This window comes from Crotalus tigris, unplaced genomic scaffold, assembly GCF_016545835.1.
Source record: "Crotalus tigris isolate CLP2741 ecotype Arizona unplaced genomic scaffold, ASM1654583v1 scf7180000017633.3093840, whole genome shotgun sequence".
Taxonomy (NCBI): Eukaryota; Metazoa; Chordata; class Lepidosauria; order Squamata; family Viperidae; genus Crotalus; species Crotalus tigris.
Genome location: NW_024096527.1, coordinates 2,503,440 through 2,522,992, shown reverse-complemented (window position 1 = coordinate 2,522,992; position 19,553 = coordinate 2,503,440). Strand labels below are relative to the sequence as shown.

Here is a 19,553-nt window from a genome sequence, read left to right as displayed (position 1 = left end):
GATGTCTGGACTTCAGCTCCCAGAATTCCTCATCAGCCAGCACTATATAAAAGCAAAGTCCCTTTTTTAAAAAAATCTGTTTATAAAATCTAGAAGGAAACCTCTGGTTTCAATTGTACATTTTTAAAGAATTCGTTGAACTATAATACAAATCTGTTCTCAATATTTATTAGCTTTCTTACATGTCCACCAGAGATGATAAAAGTACCTTCAGATTGATTAAATTTCCAACGTATATTTGACATAATCTTATATGACAATTTATCAATTGTTAAAATACAGGTAGTCCTTGACTTACATCCATAGGTTGGGCACACAGCAATCAGGCCACTTTTAGGGCTGTTTACAGTGTGCCGGGGTCATCTGACTGCATTTTACAACTGTTTTCAGCGAAACCAGCTCATAGCGAGTTTGCTTAATGACCATGACATTCACTTAACAACTGCTGTTTAAAAAGGTCATAAAATCAGGTGAGTTATGTGACCATCCTGCTTTATGATCATCACAAGTTATGACCACAAGGTTGACTCAGCCTTCCATCCTTCCGGGGTAGGTAAAATGAGGACCCAGATTGTTGGGGGCAATGTAAATATATATATACATTGCTTACTGGTGTACACCGCTTGGAGAGTGCTCGCACTTAAAGCGGTATATAAGTCTCATAAATAAATAAATAAATAAATGACCATGATGGGCAGAGTCCATTACGGTTCTAACTGGAGGATTACCTGTACCATCTTACAAAAAAAATATATCTTTCAAATTGTAATTCAGTGTCGGGATAAACCTTTTCTCTGCCTATTCTTCCATTGCTGAAGCATTAAGCTGTAGGCACATTAAGTCATATAGAATAGAATAGAGAATGGAATGGAATGGAATAGAATAGAATAGAATAGAATAGAATAGAATAGAATAGAATAGAATAGGACTTTGGAGGTCTTCTAGTCCAGCCCCCTGCTCAAGCAGGATAGCCTATACCAGGGGTAGGCAACCCAAAACACTCAAAGAGCCACCTGAACCCGTTTCCCACCAAAAACAAAACACCGGGAGCCGCAAAACCCTTTTGATATCTAAAATGAAGATAACACTGCATATATCCTTTTTTATCTTTATTATAGTGTGTGTGTGTGTGTGTGTGTGAGAGAGAGAGAGAGAGAGAGAGTGTTTGTGTATGTGTGTGTGTGTATACACACACACACACACACACACACACACACACATTAAAAATAAAAGTAAAAATATGACTCTTGGGAATATCCATACTATTAAAACAATGATCACCGAAAGAATGCTTTAAGAGAATAAAATTACATACACACACAGGTAAAAAAAGGATATATGCAGTGTTATCTTCATTTTAGATGTCAAAAGGGTCTCTCTCTCTCTGTCTCTCTCCCTCCCTCCCTCTCTGCCCTTGGTCTGCCACTCCTCTTCCCCCACTCTCTTTCTTTCTCTCTCTTTCCTCTCTCTCCCCCTCCCTCTCTCTCTCTCTCTCTCTTTCTCCCCCCCCCCCATCTGCTGCTCACCTGGCAAGCTTCAAGTTGTTCTCCAACAATCTCAGGGGTAGGCAACCTCGTCTCTTTTATGACTCATGGACTTCAACTCCCAGAATTCCTGAGTCAGCCTAGCTGGGCTAGCTAGCTCTCCTGCCCTTCCTGCTTCCTGCTGAGACGCAGCAAAGGGAGTCAGCTCCTCGGAGAACAATGTGAGTGAACTCTCTTTTTTACACACACACACACACTTTTACACACACACATACTTTTACACACACACACAAACAGAGAGAGAGAGAGAGAGAAAGAGAGAGAGAGAAGCAAGGAAGCGCAATTGCCTCTCTCTGTCTCTGTCTCTCTCTGCAAAGGCAGAGGAGGCTGGGAGCCACAGGGGAAGGCTCAAAGAGCCGCATGCGGCTCCGGAGCCGCAGGTTGCCGACCTGTGCCCTATACCATTTCGGACAAGTGACTGTCTAGTCTCCTCTTAAAAATCTCCAGTGATGGAGTGCCCACAATTTCTGAAGGCAAGTTGTTCCACTGTTAATTGCCCTCATTGTATTCATCTTCATTAGTACATATTCTCATTCATAAAAACAAAATACTTCTCATCCAGTTTGAATCTCTGTCAACTGCACATAAGTAAACCATTGACAAATATGACCTTTCTGGTTCTTAATTTAGAGATGTCTAGACACCTTAAAGCTAAGAAACATTGCTCTATAATATCAGAATAAATACCAACAGCCATCACTTTGTTACAGCTTTTTTCAGACACACATGTTGTTTTGAAAAGGTGTTTTAGAAGTCAGCCTTCCTCAACCTGGCGGGCAAAAGCAGAAAATAAGGGAAACTGGGACATCAAAGACTTGATTTTCCATCTTCACCAATTACCTTAAGGCAGAATTGCATCACAGAGAAAGAATGCAGAGGCTGATTCTTGTGCAATCTGACTTTTGTGCAAAAGTATCTGTTGGCACACGTACCACTTGCTAGTTTTGTTTGAACCCATGCCATCTTCTCCTAGTTGGCAGCTGCACTAGTTAGCTGGGAAGAACATCCAAGCCACAACCTCAACCTGCCAGAGTTTGGCTTTTTCAGGAAATGAGACTATGTTATGTTCTACTTCACCTACCTTGCTAAAACATCTCAGTTCTTTAAGTCCCCACTGTTGGTCTACTCTAGACTCAAATAGGAAGGTTCAAAATCCACTTAAGACTGTTGAGTGTCTATGTGTGGGTCACGGGTCCTGGGGCAATGTCTGCAGTTTTACAAGCATTAACAGGTACATGGTGGAAAGATTAGAAGAGAATAGATTGCATCAAAAATATTTGGCAAAACCTGAAGCCAATCCACCCTTCTTGGGAAGTGAGCTTACCTGGTCATGTAGAGCAGCGGTTCTCAACCTATGGGTCACGACCCCATTTGGGGTCGATCGACCATTTCTCGGGGGTCGCCAAACAAGGCGATCCGCCATTTTTCCCCCTCAGGGGGCGGCACCGTGCATGCGTGCCGCGCATGCGCAGCACGTTTGTGTGACGGGGGTCGCCGTCACACAAACGTTGAGAACCACTGATGTAGAGGCTTCTCTCCTGAATGTAGCAGAGCCTCTCTTTTCCACAGCAGTCTTTCTTGCAGAAACAACAAAATACTGGGCGAGGGACAGGGTGGGATGGATACTGTGACTGAGGAGGGAGAACAGTTATATACAGGTAGTCCTGGCATACGGCCACAACTGAACCCAAATTTTTCATTGCTTAGCAAGATAGTTGTTAAGTGAGTTTTGACCCATTTTATGACTTTCCTGCCACAGTTGTTAAGTGTATCACTGTAGTTGTTAACTTGGGAACACGGTTGTTAAGTGAATCTGGCTTTCCCATTGACTTGGCTGGTCAGAAGATCGCAAAAAGTGACAAGTGACCCTGGGACACTGTAACTGTCATAAATGCATGCAGTTGCCAAGTGCCCTAATTTTGATCATGTAACCATAAGGCTGTTGAAATGGGCAGGTGAAAAATGGTCATAAATGACTTTTTTCAATGCATTGTAACTTGGTTGTTTGCTTGCAGATGTTTTTTCAGTGCATGGATCAAGTTACCTAATCAAGTAGTGAAATGTCTGCAAGTAAATAACAAAGCTCAGAGAGGACTCCATAATTCATTTTTGAGCATTGTTTATATTTGGGTGACAGGGAGGAAGTTGAATGCTGTGGAAATAAAGTGGTTAAGTACATGTGAGATGAAAATAAGAGATAAGAATAAATGGGTGCTCAATTAATGCAGACTAAAGGGAATGATGAGCATTGAAGAAATATGTTGAAGCGGTTGGGTCATCTAGAGATAATGAATGATGGTTAGATTGCAAACCTACATAAAGAAAAGGAACTACATGGGTGAGGAGAAAGGAGAACGAGTAAGTTGTGGTTGGATGGAGTTGAAATCTTCAGAGAGGTGAAAAAGGACCAATGGAATAATGTGTAGACACTTTAAGGAAGCAGAAATAGGAAACACATTCCACTGTGACTTTTGAGTGGCAGCACACAGAAGAATCTTTCTATGTAGAAATGGCTTCCCGCTCTTTGGGGAAGTTGATTTCACATAGTGGCTTAGAAGGAAATTTTATTTATTTATATTTGTGTTGTTAAACAAAGAGCTTACAAAATCCACATTGCTTCTGGTTGTTTTAATGCTGTTGTTCTTACTTCAAGTTGGATAGTGACAGCTCTCAATGACTCAGTAGCTGTGGTTCTTTTCTTAATACCCGATGCCTGAGAGTGTCTAGACACGCTCTCCTGGTTCCTTTGGGCAAAAATTGCAACATTCAAAGGATGCAGCTAAGTCTTTTCCTCCCAAAATAGAAGAACAACAAAGTGCAAGGATTCATTTAGTACTGTTGAAGATGGATGGTTAAAAGCGTTACATGAATCTGGTATTGGACAGTAGGGAAAATGGCTTGCAGTGTGCATTTAATGACTAAGAATACATTTTGTTCTGTGTTCATCTGTGTAAAGGACTGATTTGGTATTATTTGCGCAACATGTTTAACTGAGTCAATTGTGGGTATTGCATTGCTCAAATCTAATCCAATTAATTAACCTTGGCAACTAGTCTGAGATAGCTTCGTTTGGGCCTGAATATCTCGGACTAAACTATTTGAGCTCAGCAAACAAAATGTTAAAATGTACACACACACACACACACACACAGGGGAGGGGGGGGCTGTGAAGTGGCTGCCTGTCCCTTTTGCTTGAATCCCATCCTGAAATTCAGCCACACAAAAAGATGCTAGGTCTCTGAAATGTTTTAAACAATTTTTTTAAAGTATGCCAAAAAAAAAAAACAGCTCTCTCTTTTTCCATGCATTTTTACTCCTAACATTTCCCTATAAAAGAAGATGGTAAAGGTAAAACATCTCTCTTTTAAGGGGATTGTGTGAACAACCCCCCCCCCCTTTTCTCCTTCCTCTGACTTTTTTTAAAGGCCAGGGAAGGTAGGCTTTATCACCTTGCACCTAAGTCAGAGGTCCCCAACCCCTGGTCTGTGGACCGGCACCGGGCCGTAGGATGCCAGAAATTGGACCACACAAGCAAGTGAAGCCCCATTTGTGGAGTGCAGGCAGCGCGTGAAACCACGCCCCCTCCGGTCCATGGAAAAACCTCTCTCCACAGAACCGGTCCCTCGTGTCCAAAAGGTTGGGGTCCTCTGACCTAGGTAATATTTTTGCGTGCATATATATGTGATATCACTGTCCTATCCTGGATGTCTGTCACACAAATATGAGAATTTTTAAAAAGTCTTATCACTTGACGCAATATGTTATCCTTAGTCTACAACAGGGCTTTTCAACCAGTGGTACGGGTACCACCTGTGGTACATTGGCACCTGGCAGGTGGTATGCAACCATCCCAGAAAAGTGGTAGCGGGGGAGGAGAATGAGCTGAACCGGTGGCAGCAGAGCAGAAGCCTGAGTGAGAGATGGCTGCAGTGGCAGGGCTGTCAGGGCTCAGCGGAAGCACCAGGATCAGTGCCGCTTTCCAGCTGATTGGCACTTGTTCGGGGCTGTCAGGGCTCAGCGGAAGCGCCAGGCTCCAGCTGGAGCTCGGCACTGATCCTGGCGCTTCTGCTGAGCCCTGAAGAAGCACCAATCAGCTGGAAAGCAGCACTGATCCTGGCGCTTCTGCTGAGCCCAGAAGAAGCGCCGATCAGCTGGAATGTTGCAGCATCTCCAGGGTCTTGTGATTTACATTCAGATGCTTGGCAACTGATTCATATTTATGATGGTCACAGTGTCCCAGGGTCATGTGAAGTGACCAAAACCTGCTGCAACCACCCAGCAGACGGGGGAGCATAAAAACCAAACAACCCCCCACCCCATTCCCGCTGTCAGTCGTCAACAGAAATGCTCACGACAATGAAAACCTCGGACAGGAGGAAGAGCGTTGCCGGGTGGACAGGCAGGTGTCTTGCTCAGCTGTGGCTTGGGGGGCACTTTTTTCAGTGCCATTGTAACTTCAAACAGTCACTAAACAAATTGTTGTAAGTCGAGGACTACCTGCACTTTATCACTTTTTTCCTTTTTTTTCTTTTTTTGGTCACCAAGTTTTTGACCCCTTGCTAGGCAACTGGTGGTACTCTGATGCTGCCATATCCTAAAAGTGGTACAATGGGTGAAAAAGTTGAAAAGCCCTGATCTACAAGATTTCACCATACTTCTTGAAGTGGCAAGGTACTCATGATCTTTAATAACTGTTCTTATATTTTTTTCCCCATTTAGATATAAGGCAAGCTGAGAAATAATCGTGTTCTGGGCATCTATGCAAGGTGAAGCTGAAACTGAAATTTGGGTGACTGTTGCTCTGGCTGATCAAAACTTAAAGGAGACACAGAACTTTCCTTAGCTCTCAATAATGAAGATCAACCACGCAAGACCTACAACATCAGTTCTGTTCAAGGTTATTCCCCCCCCCCCAACTTCTCTGGAAATAGAGGGTTCCCCCCCCCCAAGAAGTAGAGAATATAGAAATATGACTTTTAAAAGATGCCTGTGCACCAGGCAAATTTGGAGACTGATCCGCCGTGGATCTAGAGTGTGCCTTGAAAAGCCAAAATTTAGAAACTTTTTTACTCCCAACATTATCCTGTAAAAGAAGAAGGTAAAGGTGAAACACCTCTCTTTTAAGGGGACTGTGTGGGGGAAAAGTCCCTACCTTTTCCCCTTCCTCTGAATTTTTTTAAAGGCCAGGAAAGATATGCTCTATCACCTTGCACCTGTGTAATATTTTTGTAATTAGTGTAAGGGGTGGTTTAAGAGGCTTGTGATTTCACTGACAGCTTTAATGTTGACTCTACCTCCAAAGTTCGGAATATTGGGGTGTGATTAATTTTTAAACAAACAAACTGTGGAGCCTCCGTGTTCAAACGTGATCTACCACAAAGTAGAAACTGTTAGAGGTGAGCAGGGAAAGGGCTGGCCCTTCAGATCCTGCTTGAGGTAGCATTTCAGATGGAGAAAAATGGTCGTGATCCTGATGTGGACCTCTGAGTTCTAGATTTAGTTATTGTTTTAAAACATCACAGATTTTCCCCTTTCCCGTTCCCTTCCCTGCCCTCCCCCCCCCCGCCAGCATTTTCAGGGATAAGTTGTATTTTGATTCATGTCAGATATCTTATTTTTAAAACATCAGCCATTTGGGCATAAATTAAATCCAGTTATTTATAATGCAGAATAGCATTTCTCTTTTATTAAACTTTGCTGGAATACATTGTGTGAATAGCATTATGTCAAACAGACCAGATTGACACCTTTAATGAATGTTATTGCTACCATTTTACATCAGTATCTATATTGTGGAGCCAAAGTCGTTACTGGCATATTTCTGGGGTTTTTTTTCTTTAACTCTCAATGTGGTTTAGAATTACTCTTCAGACACATAACAGTTTCAGGCAGAGATATAAAGTGCCACTTATTTTAATATATAAAATAATAAATATGACATATGTATAGATCAGTATTTTTTTAAACTTTTGTAACTTTAAGGTTTGTGGACTTCAACTCCCAGAATTCCCCAGCTTGGCTGGAGAATTCTGGGACTTGAAGTCCACACATCTTGAGGTACCAAATTTGAAAAACATCGTTATAGATCAAGTGGAAATATATAAGAAGTGTACATATAATCGTGTAGTAAGCACCATGACAAAAGAGGAGTGATTATTTTAATGTAGATTATTATCCATTTTTTCTTTTGTCCTTTTTTATCCTGGCTCTTGCTATGGTTTTAATCAGGATTGCAATCCCTGGTCTGAAAAATTCTTGCTGCAGAAAGTCAAGTCAGATGTTTGAAAGGGGTAATAATCAGTGAGCATTCAAATGTTTAGAGCAGACTGCTGTTTCCTTTGTGACTGTACTGCAAACTGCAAATATCATGATTCTTGGTAAAGATTTAAGGAACCAAAACAATCCCCCCCCCCCAAATCTAAATTGTGTCTTAAACTATTTTCCTCCTAAAAACTGCTGAAAATGGGAAAAAAATCAGTTCCATTAGGAAAGTTAGGAATGGTAAAATGGATTAAGATGCTCAAAAGAACCACAATGGGCTGGAAAGGCTGGTAAAAACCTATCTCAAATCATTCAAAAGACCAAAGCAGTCTTAAAATGGGCCACCAATCTTCTTGCAATTTCACAAGATTGCATTATTTTCATACCAATTACCAGTACCAAAATATTACTAGACTTTAAGCTGTCATATGACACAGAGTTCAGCATTCTCTGGGGATCTCAATGCAAACTTTATGAGCTTTGAGTGAGCTATATGTATATTAGTATGTGGGAAGGTACTTAATTACCTCTCTTGGCATTGTATAATATGTTGAACCCTGATCTAAAAGGTAGGGCAATGTTGCCAAGAGTCACTGAATCATAGTGTTGACATCCTAGAAAGTTCAACTGCCAGCCCACACTCAGCACAAGAATCTTAATTAATGCTTCTCCAACTGATGGCTCCCAGGCCATCATTAGAACACAGCCAATTAAGGACAGTTACTGAAAATGTCTTAATTATCCTAACCAGCATTCATTTTATGCACAGGCTTACTTGCCATGATTTACTCAAAAGGGAGTTTGTAAAGCCACTCTATTTGCATTTTTCAACAGTAGTTATATCACATCACATGTATGTGCCTTCACGTCTATTACTATCTTTCCTTAATTTGTCTCTCTTTTTAAAAAAACAACATCATTGAAGTAGAGCAGGGGTCTTCAAACTCGGCCCTTTTATGACTCATGGACTTCAACTCCCAGAATTCCTCAACCAGGCATGGTGGCTGAGGAATTCTGGGAGTTGAAGTCCATGAGTCATAAAAGGGCCGAGTTTGAAGACCCCTGAAGTAGAGAGTCATCCTAAAGAGCCATATTGGCGCAATGCTTAGAATGCAACATTGTAGGCTAATTCTGCCGACTGCCAGCAGTTTGATTCTCACCTGCTCAAAATTGATTCAGCCTTCCAACCTTCTGAGGATTATTGGGGGCAATATGCTGACTCTGTAAACCACTTATAGAGGGCTGTAAAGCACTATGAAGCAGTATATAAATCTGAGTGCTAATGCTATCCCATGATGATAGGGAGTCACACCAGTTATTTCTGCACTGTGAAGCAGTATATAAATCTAAGTGCTATTGTTATCCCATGATGATAGGGAGTCCCACCAGTTATTTCTGCATTGCATAAAGAAGTACATGAAGAATTGTCTGCCCAACAATTTCATTAGAAAACAAATACACAGGTAAAAGGATGAAGCGTTTTCAGCTCCCTCCTTTTACAGCACTGTCGCAACAAATTGGCCACATCCACATGTTCCAGGCTGTGGGGTATGCTGCCATGCCACATCACTCCAAGGCTCTGGGCCTAGGACATGGGCCCTGAGCACAAAGGGGAGATGCTGTTCCCCACCTTGCACCACGAAGGAGGATTATCACATCACGTCAAGCAGCTGAAGAAGCTTTACTGGTTGTTGGTTGAAGGCTGGTGGCTGAACATCCTCCAGGTGCGGTAGTCTTTTGCTGTGAAGACTGGGGTGTGGAGAGAAAGGTGGGGCACGTAGCCTGGTTTTCCCTTCAGTTCCTCAGCACAGCGATTGCGGTTGACAACTGGGGAAAAAAGAAAAAGGGAGTTTGTGATTAAAAAGAGGCCTGGGAAAAATTAAGGTGGACTTCCTTGCTTTCATATGCATCACTGGAGGTTTTTAAGAAGAGGTTGGACAGCCATTTGTCTGGAATGGTATGTGGTCTCCTGCTTGAGCAGGGGGTTGGACTAGAAGACCTCCAAGGTCCCTTCCAACTCTGTTATTCTATATTCTGTATATACCTCTTCATGGCCTGGGAATTGGGGGAGCTATTGTCTCAAAGCATCTGGAAGTGTCTCTTGGGGAAGGCAAAGATAGCGCCCACCTATTGCATGTGTGGGAAGTCAGCCCCCCCCCCCCAGAGAAGGAAATATTAAAAGGGCAGAATATTATATTTCCTCAAAAGATCTTAAAAAGGCAGAAAAGCATGCCCAGTTTTTCTTAATAGCCTCAAGTCTCCCTCTCCCAAGAAGAAACCAGCTCTGTAGAAATGCAAATGTAAATAATCCATTCAGGAAGGTTGGAGCCTCCTGCTAGAAGCTTAGAAAGACAAAGACATCCAACATCTACATACCCCACCCAAACTCTAAGACAGGACATAATAGGATTAACCCACAGGGGCACATTCAGACTCGGGTCAAAGTACATGACACAGGAAATACAAAGCCTCAAACAGGAACAGGAAAAAACCTTAAGAGCCCCAGAGGGTATAAAAACCCACTCCCTACATGTGCTCTCTCTCTTCCAGAGCCATCTTCCTGTCTGGCTCTCTTCAATAAACTTCAACCTTCTTTCTAAAGCAGTCGCCATGTTGTTTATTCCCGGCTTGGACTGAACTCTGATGAAGACTCTTCATTCTACACATGCAAGGTTCAAGACCAGCAAGACAAAGGAAAAACCCCTATCAAGATGGCAAAGGAAAAGGGGCCGTTCTTATAGGTAGCCCTCGACTTACAGATATTTTGGACTCAATTGTGGTTGTACATGAAGGCCTATCTGTAGTGTGAGAAATATTTTTTTTATCCAGATCCATTTCACTGGATGATCAATTTTTCTAGAATTGGGGGGGAAAGGCAGGTAGGATGGGGACTGTACCCTCAAGAACCATATTACAAGTCTCTGATGAAGCCCACCTGCCTGAGTTTTTTCCCATGTTTCTTCATCCCCATCCTGCTTCTTACCATATTCTTTGCCAGGAATACTCTTATCCTTCCATAGAAAAGCACCCCATCGTGTGTTAGGATCCGAATACTGAGGAGGGATGATTGGATCATACCAGCTGCTCTCTCGCAAATGCTGGGTGTAACCTGAGGATAAAAGAGAGCAGAAACACAGATGTGAGCCTGCACTGTGTTGCTACAACTGAAAAGGCCAATACTTTATTTCAAGGGTAGAGAGCCATAGCCCTTTTATGACTTGTGGACTTCAACTCCCAGCATGGCTGGATCAGGAATTCTGGGAGTTGAAGTCCGCAAGTTATAAAAGGGCCATGGTTCCCTACCCCTGCTTGAATTAGTTATGTCAGTTTTTTTTAGCTCCTAGCTTAATGGCTTTCAAACTTTTTACCTTCCTTATTGATCTTCCCTACCAAAGATCAGAGTGCTATCATTTAAAATTGATTCCTCCAACTTCCGGTTCCTGATCGCGGCATTTGCAGCCAGCGAAGAGACTGGTCTCTTCGCCAGCTGTTTCTCCGCTGCCGGTAGACCCTTAATCGGGTCGAAAAGCCGCCTTGGACGGGCGGCTACCGCTGAGGAGGTCCTCATTGATTGTGGGAGAGCGGCAGCTTCTTCCACAATCCGAGATTGCTCCTTTGGGCCGATGGTGGAAAGATCGGTCAGTAAAATGGCCGATCACCTTGCCGCTGTAACCAGAAGTCAAAGAACATCTAAGTGCAAGACCCACCGTGGCTGAGCCAGGTGAGACTTTTTGTTTTCCCTCTCTTGGTTCTCCTTTTTTTTTTACCCTGTAAAAAACATTTTGAAATTATTTCCCTGTTCTAAGAAAGCAGTGTTTGAGAGTGTGGGAAAAGAATCTATGGACTGAATTAATTTAAACGGACTTCTTTTTTATTTTTGTTTGTTTTTTACTCACTTTGGGGTCTTGGAAAAAACTGCCAATATTGAATTTACTACTGGAATTAGTCTATATGTGAAGAATTTTTTTTCTTTTTTGCTTTTTCTGATTTTGTTAAGTCATTCCTGGTGTCTGGGAGGAGATTTTATAGTCTACTGAGGACATCTGGTGGAGAAAGTTAAAATTGCAACTGTCTTTTTCTCTGATGGTGAGATTGACTTTGACCTTCAGATTACTACAAAAGGGAAAAGGACAAAGAAACTTAACAGCTGTATTTGTGGGGGTGGATACTGACTAAATGTTTTTGGAATACAGCCTCTACTAAAAGATTACAGACTGTTTTTAATCATTATTGAAATGGAGAAACTCCACAACTTGACTACAAACTCATATTGGAAAAAATTTATGAAATTACTGAGCAAATATGTTTGCAAATTAAAGAATGTACTACAGTAATAAAAAACAGAAACTCTGCTTTGAACTTACAAACTGACCACCAGATTTTATCTGAGCATTCAATAAACCAAAAAACAACAGAAGCGGAATCAACCAATATTAAAGATTTTACTTTACTTCATAAACACTCGAATGGGATTTCCAAGGAACAAAAAAGGACTGTAATTAAACTACTTACAATTACAAACAGAAATTGATATACAAGCTCAATTAATTGAGAACTATGATAGCTTGGATAAGCAATTATTAACTACAAAGTTGGATATGACTGAGTCTGCTATTCAACAAATCCAAATGTTGAGACTTGAATCTTTAAAACAACAAGGGACTATTTATGAAGGACTCGGATCTCTAAAACAGAAAAGGGGACACATTTGTTTGACCCAAATGATACTATGAGGCACAAAAAGAGACTTGTTCACTGATATAGAGGCATTGCTATGGAAACCTGCCTGGCACAAAAAGAAAGCTAGAATAAGATTTAAGAGTGCGATCCAAGCCTCTACCTAACGGGTTTAAAAGGCTTATTAGATATGGACTGATTTATAATTTAAAATAGTTAAATAAGGGGGTTGGACTAGATGACATCCAAGGTCCCTTCCAACATCATCATCATCATCATCATCATCATCATCATTATTATTGGAGGCTGAGTCAACTTTGAGCTCATCAGGATTGACACCCCCCGCCAGCTGTGAGCAGAATTTGCTTGCAATGTTACATTCTAACCACTGCATCAACAGGGCTTCTGCTAAACATACTGTTAGCAGCTAATATAAGCTAAACAACACTTTATTATCAAATAATATTAACATTCAATTCATAATTATTTTTGATTAAATAATAGCCAGTTTGGTCTAATGATTAAGACTAGGGCTAAAGTTAGAAAGTGGTAAAGTGGGAGTTCAAGTCCCGTCTCAGCCATGAAAGACAGCTAGGTGACTTTGAGACAATCATTCTCTCTTAGCCCAGCCTACCTCATAGGGTTGTTGTGGGGAAAAGAGGAGGAGGAAGGAATGTTGGATATGTTTGCTGTCTTGAGTTATTTGCAAAAATAATAAAAGGTGGGATAAAAATAAATTTAAAAACAACAATTCTAGCAATAATACTATTTGGTCAGAGTGGGCTAAAAGAAGACTTGGGTGGGCAGGGACAGGTTGCCCATCTCTACTACTGAAGCTTAATGGGAGAATAGTCTGGACTCTCCACGATCACCTAAACCAGGAGTGAGAAATCATGGCAACCTTACGACCAACTCCCAGAATTCCTGAGGCAGCCATGCTGCCTCAGGAATTCTGGGAGTTGATGCCCACAGGTCATAAAGTTGCCATAATTGCCCATTCCTTGCCCTGCCTAAACACTTACCAGGTGGTAGAGTCTTCTCCTGTTTAGCATTGGACCTCAGCCACCGGTGGTAGGTCTCTCGGCCCACGGGCTCAGTGATGGTGTACCAGGCATCACGGTTATGGCTGTTTGTCAGGCCGGTATACCAGGTTTGAGGGATGGCATCCCACCCCATAGGGGTGAATTTCCAGCGTACGGCCTCTTTTATAACAGGGGCATTCCGGGGTCCCCTCAGAGAAAGGTGCTGATCACTGTCAAAGGGATGAAAAAAAATCTTTTACGCAGATGCATCAAGGCTGGCCAAGAAAAGACAGAGAGGGATATGGATTTAAAGTGACCAGCATGCCCAGAAGTAAACTGAGATCAAGTTCAGTTCAGTCTAAACTTACATTAAATGGTCTCTCAGAAGGAAGGCTCGCTATTCAATGATCACTACTGTATTAAGTGCCAATCAAATTGGAGCAGTGGTTGAACCAAACTGTGATTCAGCTGAAGTAAATATAAAGAGATCTTGACTTTCCATACATACTGATGAGGTCAGAGCTATCAACACATAATCAGACAGGAAATATTCAGATATAGAGAAGGATGGAGCCGAGGTGGCGCAGCAGTTAGAGTGCAGTACTGCAGGCCACTTTAGCTGACTGTGTTCAACAGATCAGCGGTTCAAATCTCACCGGCTCAAGGTTGACTCAGCCTTCCATCCTTCTGGGGTAGGTAAAATGAGGACCCAGATTGTTGGGGGTAATGTAAATATATATATACATTGCTTACTGGTGTACACCGCTTAGAGAGTGCTTGCACTTAAAGCGGTATATAAATCTCATAAATAAATAAATAAATAAATTTGTTGAATTGGAAAAGGCTAGGGAATCGTAAGGAAAGGCTGAACATAGAATTGACAGCCTCAGTAATGAAACTAGACAAATCTATATTATGTTCATATCAATAATACTACATACAGTTCTGATCAAAACATTTAGAAAAGGACACAAGCCCCCCAGAGAAGGGGTCCTCAATCTTGGCAACTTTAAGACTTGTGGACTACAACTCCCAGAATTCCTCAGCCAGCTTGGCTGGCTGAGGAATTCTGGGAGTTGAAGTCCACAAGTCTTAAATTTGCCAAGGTTGACGACCTCTGATCTAGAGTTCCCTTCAACAAGATGGGCAGCATACAAATGTGATGACAAGAGGTAAAACAGACAAAAGAAAACCCTTCCTATGATGAAATCTCAAGATGTAGAGTTGCCCAAAAGATAAAGGAATTTATCAATCCACAAATGACAGGTCTATTGGAGGTTAGTCTTACTTCTGGGTTGTGGGACAGCAGTCTGAGGAAAACAATGTTAGTAGAGGGAGATGTTTCCATCTCCTATGAGCATCCCAAAGGCATCTAATTGGCCACTGAGAGACACCAAATGTTGGGTAGGAGGGCTACTCTGCCCCAGAAGGGCCATTCTTAGTTTCAAAAATCTACCTCCTCAAGCTTGTTGTGGGAGTAATTTAATGGCTTATAATGGGATCACAGTGGCTCACGTGCTTAGGATGCTGGGTTGATGATTAGCAAGCCCATGTTTGAGACCCGAGTGCTGCTGTGTGGCAGGGTGAGCTCCTGTCATTTGCTCCAGGTCCTGCTGACCTAGCAATCACAAGTAGATAGATAGGTCCCACTTTCGGGGGTACGTTAACAGGGACATGAAAGGAGTCCCCCTGGGAAATGGTGATGTCATCAGCTTAACCTTTCAAGCCAGAAGCATGATAAGTACTTCCAACACGCACACAAGCGAATGACTTATAATCCAGAATTCTCTAAAGAGTTGCATAAAGAGTAAAAAACAAAACAAAACAAATGTGATGAAAAGTGAAGGAACCAACTGTTTTTCCTTTATGTTCAACCTGTTATTTATTCTTTGAAAAAATGATTCATCTGGCCGTTGGCTTTTCGGAGCTGAATAGCCAAATCAACAGTTCTGAGCAATAACTGCGGCAAAATGAAATAAATTTATAGATATCCATTCACTTTCTGCAAGTCTCCAGGCCCGCATTTTGTAGAAAGGCTCATTTTAAAGAATGGGACTTTGGAGGGGAAAATGAGCTTATTTAATCCACTATTTGGAACACAAATGTTGTTCTACATCTGGAAAGAGAGGTTTGCAACATGACCTTAATGACCTGACACACTCCCTGAGCCCTTGAAATATGTCCGCAGAAGGGAAACAACCCCGTTGAGAGTGGAAGGGAAAGCACTGGACAGAGAGCAAAGGCACAATGGAGAGATTCGTAAATTTGCAAGATCCAAAGTCCAAACTATAGGAATCGGGAGTGTCTAAAAGGTGGCTGCCACAGTTGGACTGAATCTTTGCTGAATAAACATAACAAAGAGGTGGAGCTTTGATCACTCTTGCAGCCACCATTTTGGCTTTTTTGACCACATCCTACAGTGATCCCCTGGTAAGAAAGTATTCCCGCAGTAAGCTAAGAAGGAAGGAAGGAAGGAAGGAAGGAAGGAAGGAAGGAAGGAAGGAAGGAAGGAAGGAAGGAAGGAAGGAAGGAAGGAAGGGGGGGAAGGGAGGAAGGAAGGGGGAAGGAAGGAAGAGGGAAGGAAGGGGGCGGGAAGGAAGGAAGGGAGGAAGGAAGGAAGGAAGGAAGGAAGGAAGGAAGGAAGGAAGGATTGATTCTGGGAATTGAAGTCCACATATTTTCAAGTTGCTAAAATTGAAATTATTGCCATGATTTAATGATGTAAGGAAGAGATTTCTCCCTCTCAAATAGAGCCCAGGATGTGGTAGTGGTTTGCACCATCATGAAGACACTCACCTGTACAGTGGAGTGGGGAAGTCAGTCTCTAAGGTGTGAAGAGGGACATATGGACGATTTAATACCAAATCCCGGTATGACAGGTTACGGAAGTCCATAGCAAGCCTGTGATGTCCCCTCCTGCAGCCCAGGCCAGCTTAAGAGAGTTTACCTTTGGCTGGAGGTAAGAGCAAGATGAGTCAGTCATTGTTTGACTTGCATACCTCCTGGCAACCATCCCCTTAGCAACCAGTGCAGCAACAGGGAGACAATGAATGATGGAGAATGTTAGACTGGAAGAGCAAGGAAAGGTTTTCTGTAGTAAAAGATCCTCATCATGAAAAGTCCCCAATTTTAATAGAAGAGAAGAAGGGGCAATGTCCTCCCCGCCCATTCCTCCCTCCTGGCATTGCTTGCAATTGTGTTGGCTGTATTCATACATCTTTGGGGGGGTTGGAATGATGTTATGAGAAATTGTGGGAAGCTGGGAAAGGAATGGAAGAGAACACAGGCACCAAGAAACATGGAATCATTCCAGGAGACTCTGCTAAATTAAAAACCTTTCTGTATGGGTGGGAAATTTCTCTTACATCAGTTTTTTTTTTTTAACATTGGCAACTTTGAAGATACACAGACTTCAACTCCCAGAATTCTTCAACCAGACTTGTTGGCTGGGGAATTAGTCCATACATCCTAAAGTTGCTGAGGTTGAGAAAACACTGGTCTAGGGGTTCAGACAAAGAGGGGATCCCTTTCCAATCTCAATCCCTGCCAATGAAGCAAATATTGTTCAAAATTAAATTACTTAAATGTATTTACTGATTCTGAAGCTTTCTGACTTTTTAAAGAAGGAAATTCTTTAGCACGGCAATTAAGTCCATACATCTACAGAAGTTGCCCCAAAGCTTGAAGTGGCCTTACATTTGTCAAGATTCTGCGTTTACCCCAGACAAACATTAAAGCTGCTTACTGCAATTTGTGTTATTCTTGCTTTTTTGATACTGGGGCTTGACTAAGGTGACCAACATTTTTACAATGATATTGTAAAAATTATTAATTATTATTTACAAAAATATCGTAAATAAAAGAAACATTTTATTCATTGCAACAATAATACAGACAACTTGCATGTGCAAAGTTTGCCAGCCGGGTGTTTTGGCGCGCAAAGCAGCAATTCCTATTGGCTTTCGAAAGCCAATAGCGGGAGTAGCACAGCTCATGCAAAAGTTGAAAAAAAAAAACCATCAAAAAAAGGTGCCGGAATGCCGTTCTGAGCGTTCTATGAGGGGAAAAAAAGCCCTGCAGATTAGTCTTCAAATATCGAAAAGGAGGACATGTAGGAGGACACTTTTCGAGGGAGGAAAGCACTTACAAAAGGAGGACTGTCCTCCCTAAAGGAGGACGGTTGGTTACCTTAGGACAGATCTCTGAATCCAAGCGGGCAATTTGTAAACCATGGCTTCTAGCTTGGTTTGTTGTGGTAATATAGGTAATTGTGGCTTATGCGGTAAGCCACAGATAAGCAATCAACAGCATACCCTCCTTTGTGACTCCATTTGTTATTTTAGCAATACAGTAGATTTTGCAGTTTTCCACAATTAAAAAAGATTTGAGTCTATGTTCCAAGGATTTTGTTTTCTCTTATTTAAGCTCTGCTTGAACACTTTTATCTCTCTCCACAGTAGCTGGCAAAAAAGTCAATATAGTTATGATACTAACTGCTGATGTTGTCAGTCAGTCTCTATTAAAATAAAGAGACAAGACTCATAGGATGTAATATTTGATAAAGTCCACTTAGTTGGTTAGTGCTACCTTTTATCCATTCCATTTTTTAACATGTTCTCCAACCTATTGCTCTCCAGATGATTTGGACTACAACACATCTGGATAGGGCCAGGGTGATGAACAGCTTTCTTACATGCAGAACTGATAATGCCAGTCTTATGAATGAAGTGTATTAGGATTGTAGAAGTACAGAAGGTTCTTTGTGCCTTCTTTGATTGGAATGAACTTGTGACCCCAATGCCAGCTAGGGGCATGCTGGGAGTTGTAGGCTTAACAATATATGCAGGGCATCCAGGTCAGCATTCTAGACGTATAGTTTCTCCATTCCTTTTCATTTTTTTTTCATTGTGAAACAAATTGACACATGTTGGCTATAAATACAGTTCTGGCCAATTGTATTTATAGGCACAATTTAGCATAACAAGGAAGGACTCTAGCTTGGCTTGGCAATTTACCTTTTTTCCGCACATTCATATGTTTGGAAATATCAGCTGACAGCTGTCAGCCTGGGTTTGAGACATGAGTGTCACGCAATGGGGTAAGCTCCCATTACTTGCCCCTGCTCCTGCCAATCTGGCAGTTCAAAAACATGCAAATGCAAGTAAATAAATAGGTACCATTTTGATGGGAAGGTACCAGTGTTCCATGTGCCTCTATATATAGTCATGCTGGCCACATGGCCACGGAAGTGTGGTCAATGCTTGCTCTCTTGGCTAAGAAAAGAGATGAACACACACACCCTGAATCAAACTTGACTAGACAGGGGGAAACCTTTACCTTTTTAAAATAATAATAATAAAGTTGGAAGGGATCTTGGAGATCAACTAGTCCAACCCCTGCCTATACCATTTCAGACAAATGGCTGTCCAGTCTTTTCTTAAAAACTTCCAGTGTTGAAGCATTCACAACGTCTGGAGGCAATTGTGACTAATTGTTCTCTCTCTCAGGAAATTTCTCCTTAGTTCTAGGTTGCTTCTCTCCTTGATTAGTTTCCATCCATTGCTTCTTGTCCTGCCTTCATGTGCTTTGGAGAATAGCTTGACTCCCTCTTCTCTGGGCAGCCCCTTAGATATTGGAAGACTGCTATCATGTCCCCCTCATCCTTCTCTTCATTAAACTAGACATACCCTACTCCAGCAACTTTTTTTTTTATGTTTTAGCCTCCAGTTCCTTAATCATCTTTGTTGCTCTTCTGTGTACTCTTTCTAGAGTCTCAACAACTTTTTAACATAGTGGTGACCAAACCTGGATGCAGTATTCCAAGTATGGCCTTACCTAGGCATTGTAAAATGTACTAACACTTCACAAGATCTTGATTCTATCCCTCTGTTAATGCAGCCTAGCACTGTGTTAGCTTTTTTGGCAGCTGCAGCACACGGCTGGCTCATATTTAAGCGATTGTCCACTAGGACTCCAAGATCCCTCTCATAGTTACTACTATTGAACAAGGTACTACCTATACTATACCTGTACATTTGGTTTCTCTTGC

At 41.9% G+C, this 19,553-nt stretch overlaps 2 protein-coding genes across 6 annotated transcripts in view; one reads left to right on the top strand and one right to left on the bottom strand.

The window, feature by feature from the left end:
* LOC120304337 (GRAM domain-containing protein 2B-like) overlaps positions 1-8,313 on the top strand; it is a 48,205-nt gene extending 39,892 nt beyond the window's left edge. For all 5 annotated transcript variants that reach the window (XM_039334765.1, XM_039334763.1, XM_039334761.1 and 2 more), the window contains one exon: positions 6,264-8,313. In XM_039334765.1, coding sequence (XP_039190699.1) covers positions 6,264-6,279 — 16 coding nt within the window. In that variant the 3' untranslated portion in view covers positions 6,280-8,313. The remainder of the gene's footprint in view (positions 1-6,263) is intronic.
* A 507-nt stretch (positions 8,314-8,820) lies between these two features.
* On the bottom strand, positions 8,821-17,277 carry CUNH19orf71 (chromosome unknown C19orf71 homolog). The gene is made up of 4 exons (XM_039334759.1): positions 16,301-17,277; positions 13,505-13,734; positions 10,789-10,914; positions 8,821-9,632 (listed from the first exon to the last, which is right to left on the bottom strand). The coding sequence occupies exons 1-4, from the start codon at positions 16,396-16,398 to the stop codon at positions 9,487-9,489; spliced, it is 600 nt and encodes a 199-aa protein (XP_039190693.1). The 5' UTR covers positions 16,399-17,277; the 3' UTR covers positions 8,821-9,486.
* Positions 17,278-19,553: the final 2,276 nt, after the last annotated feature.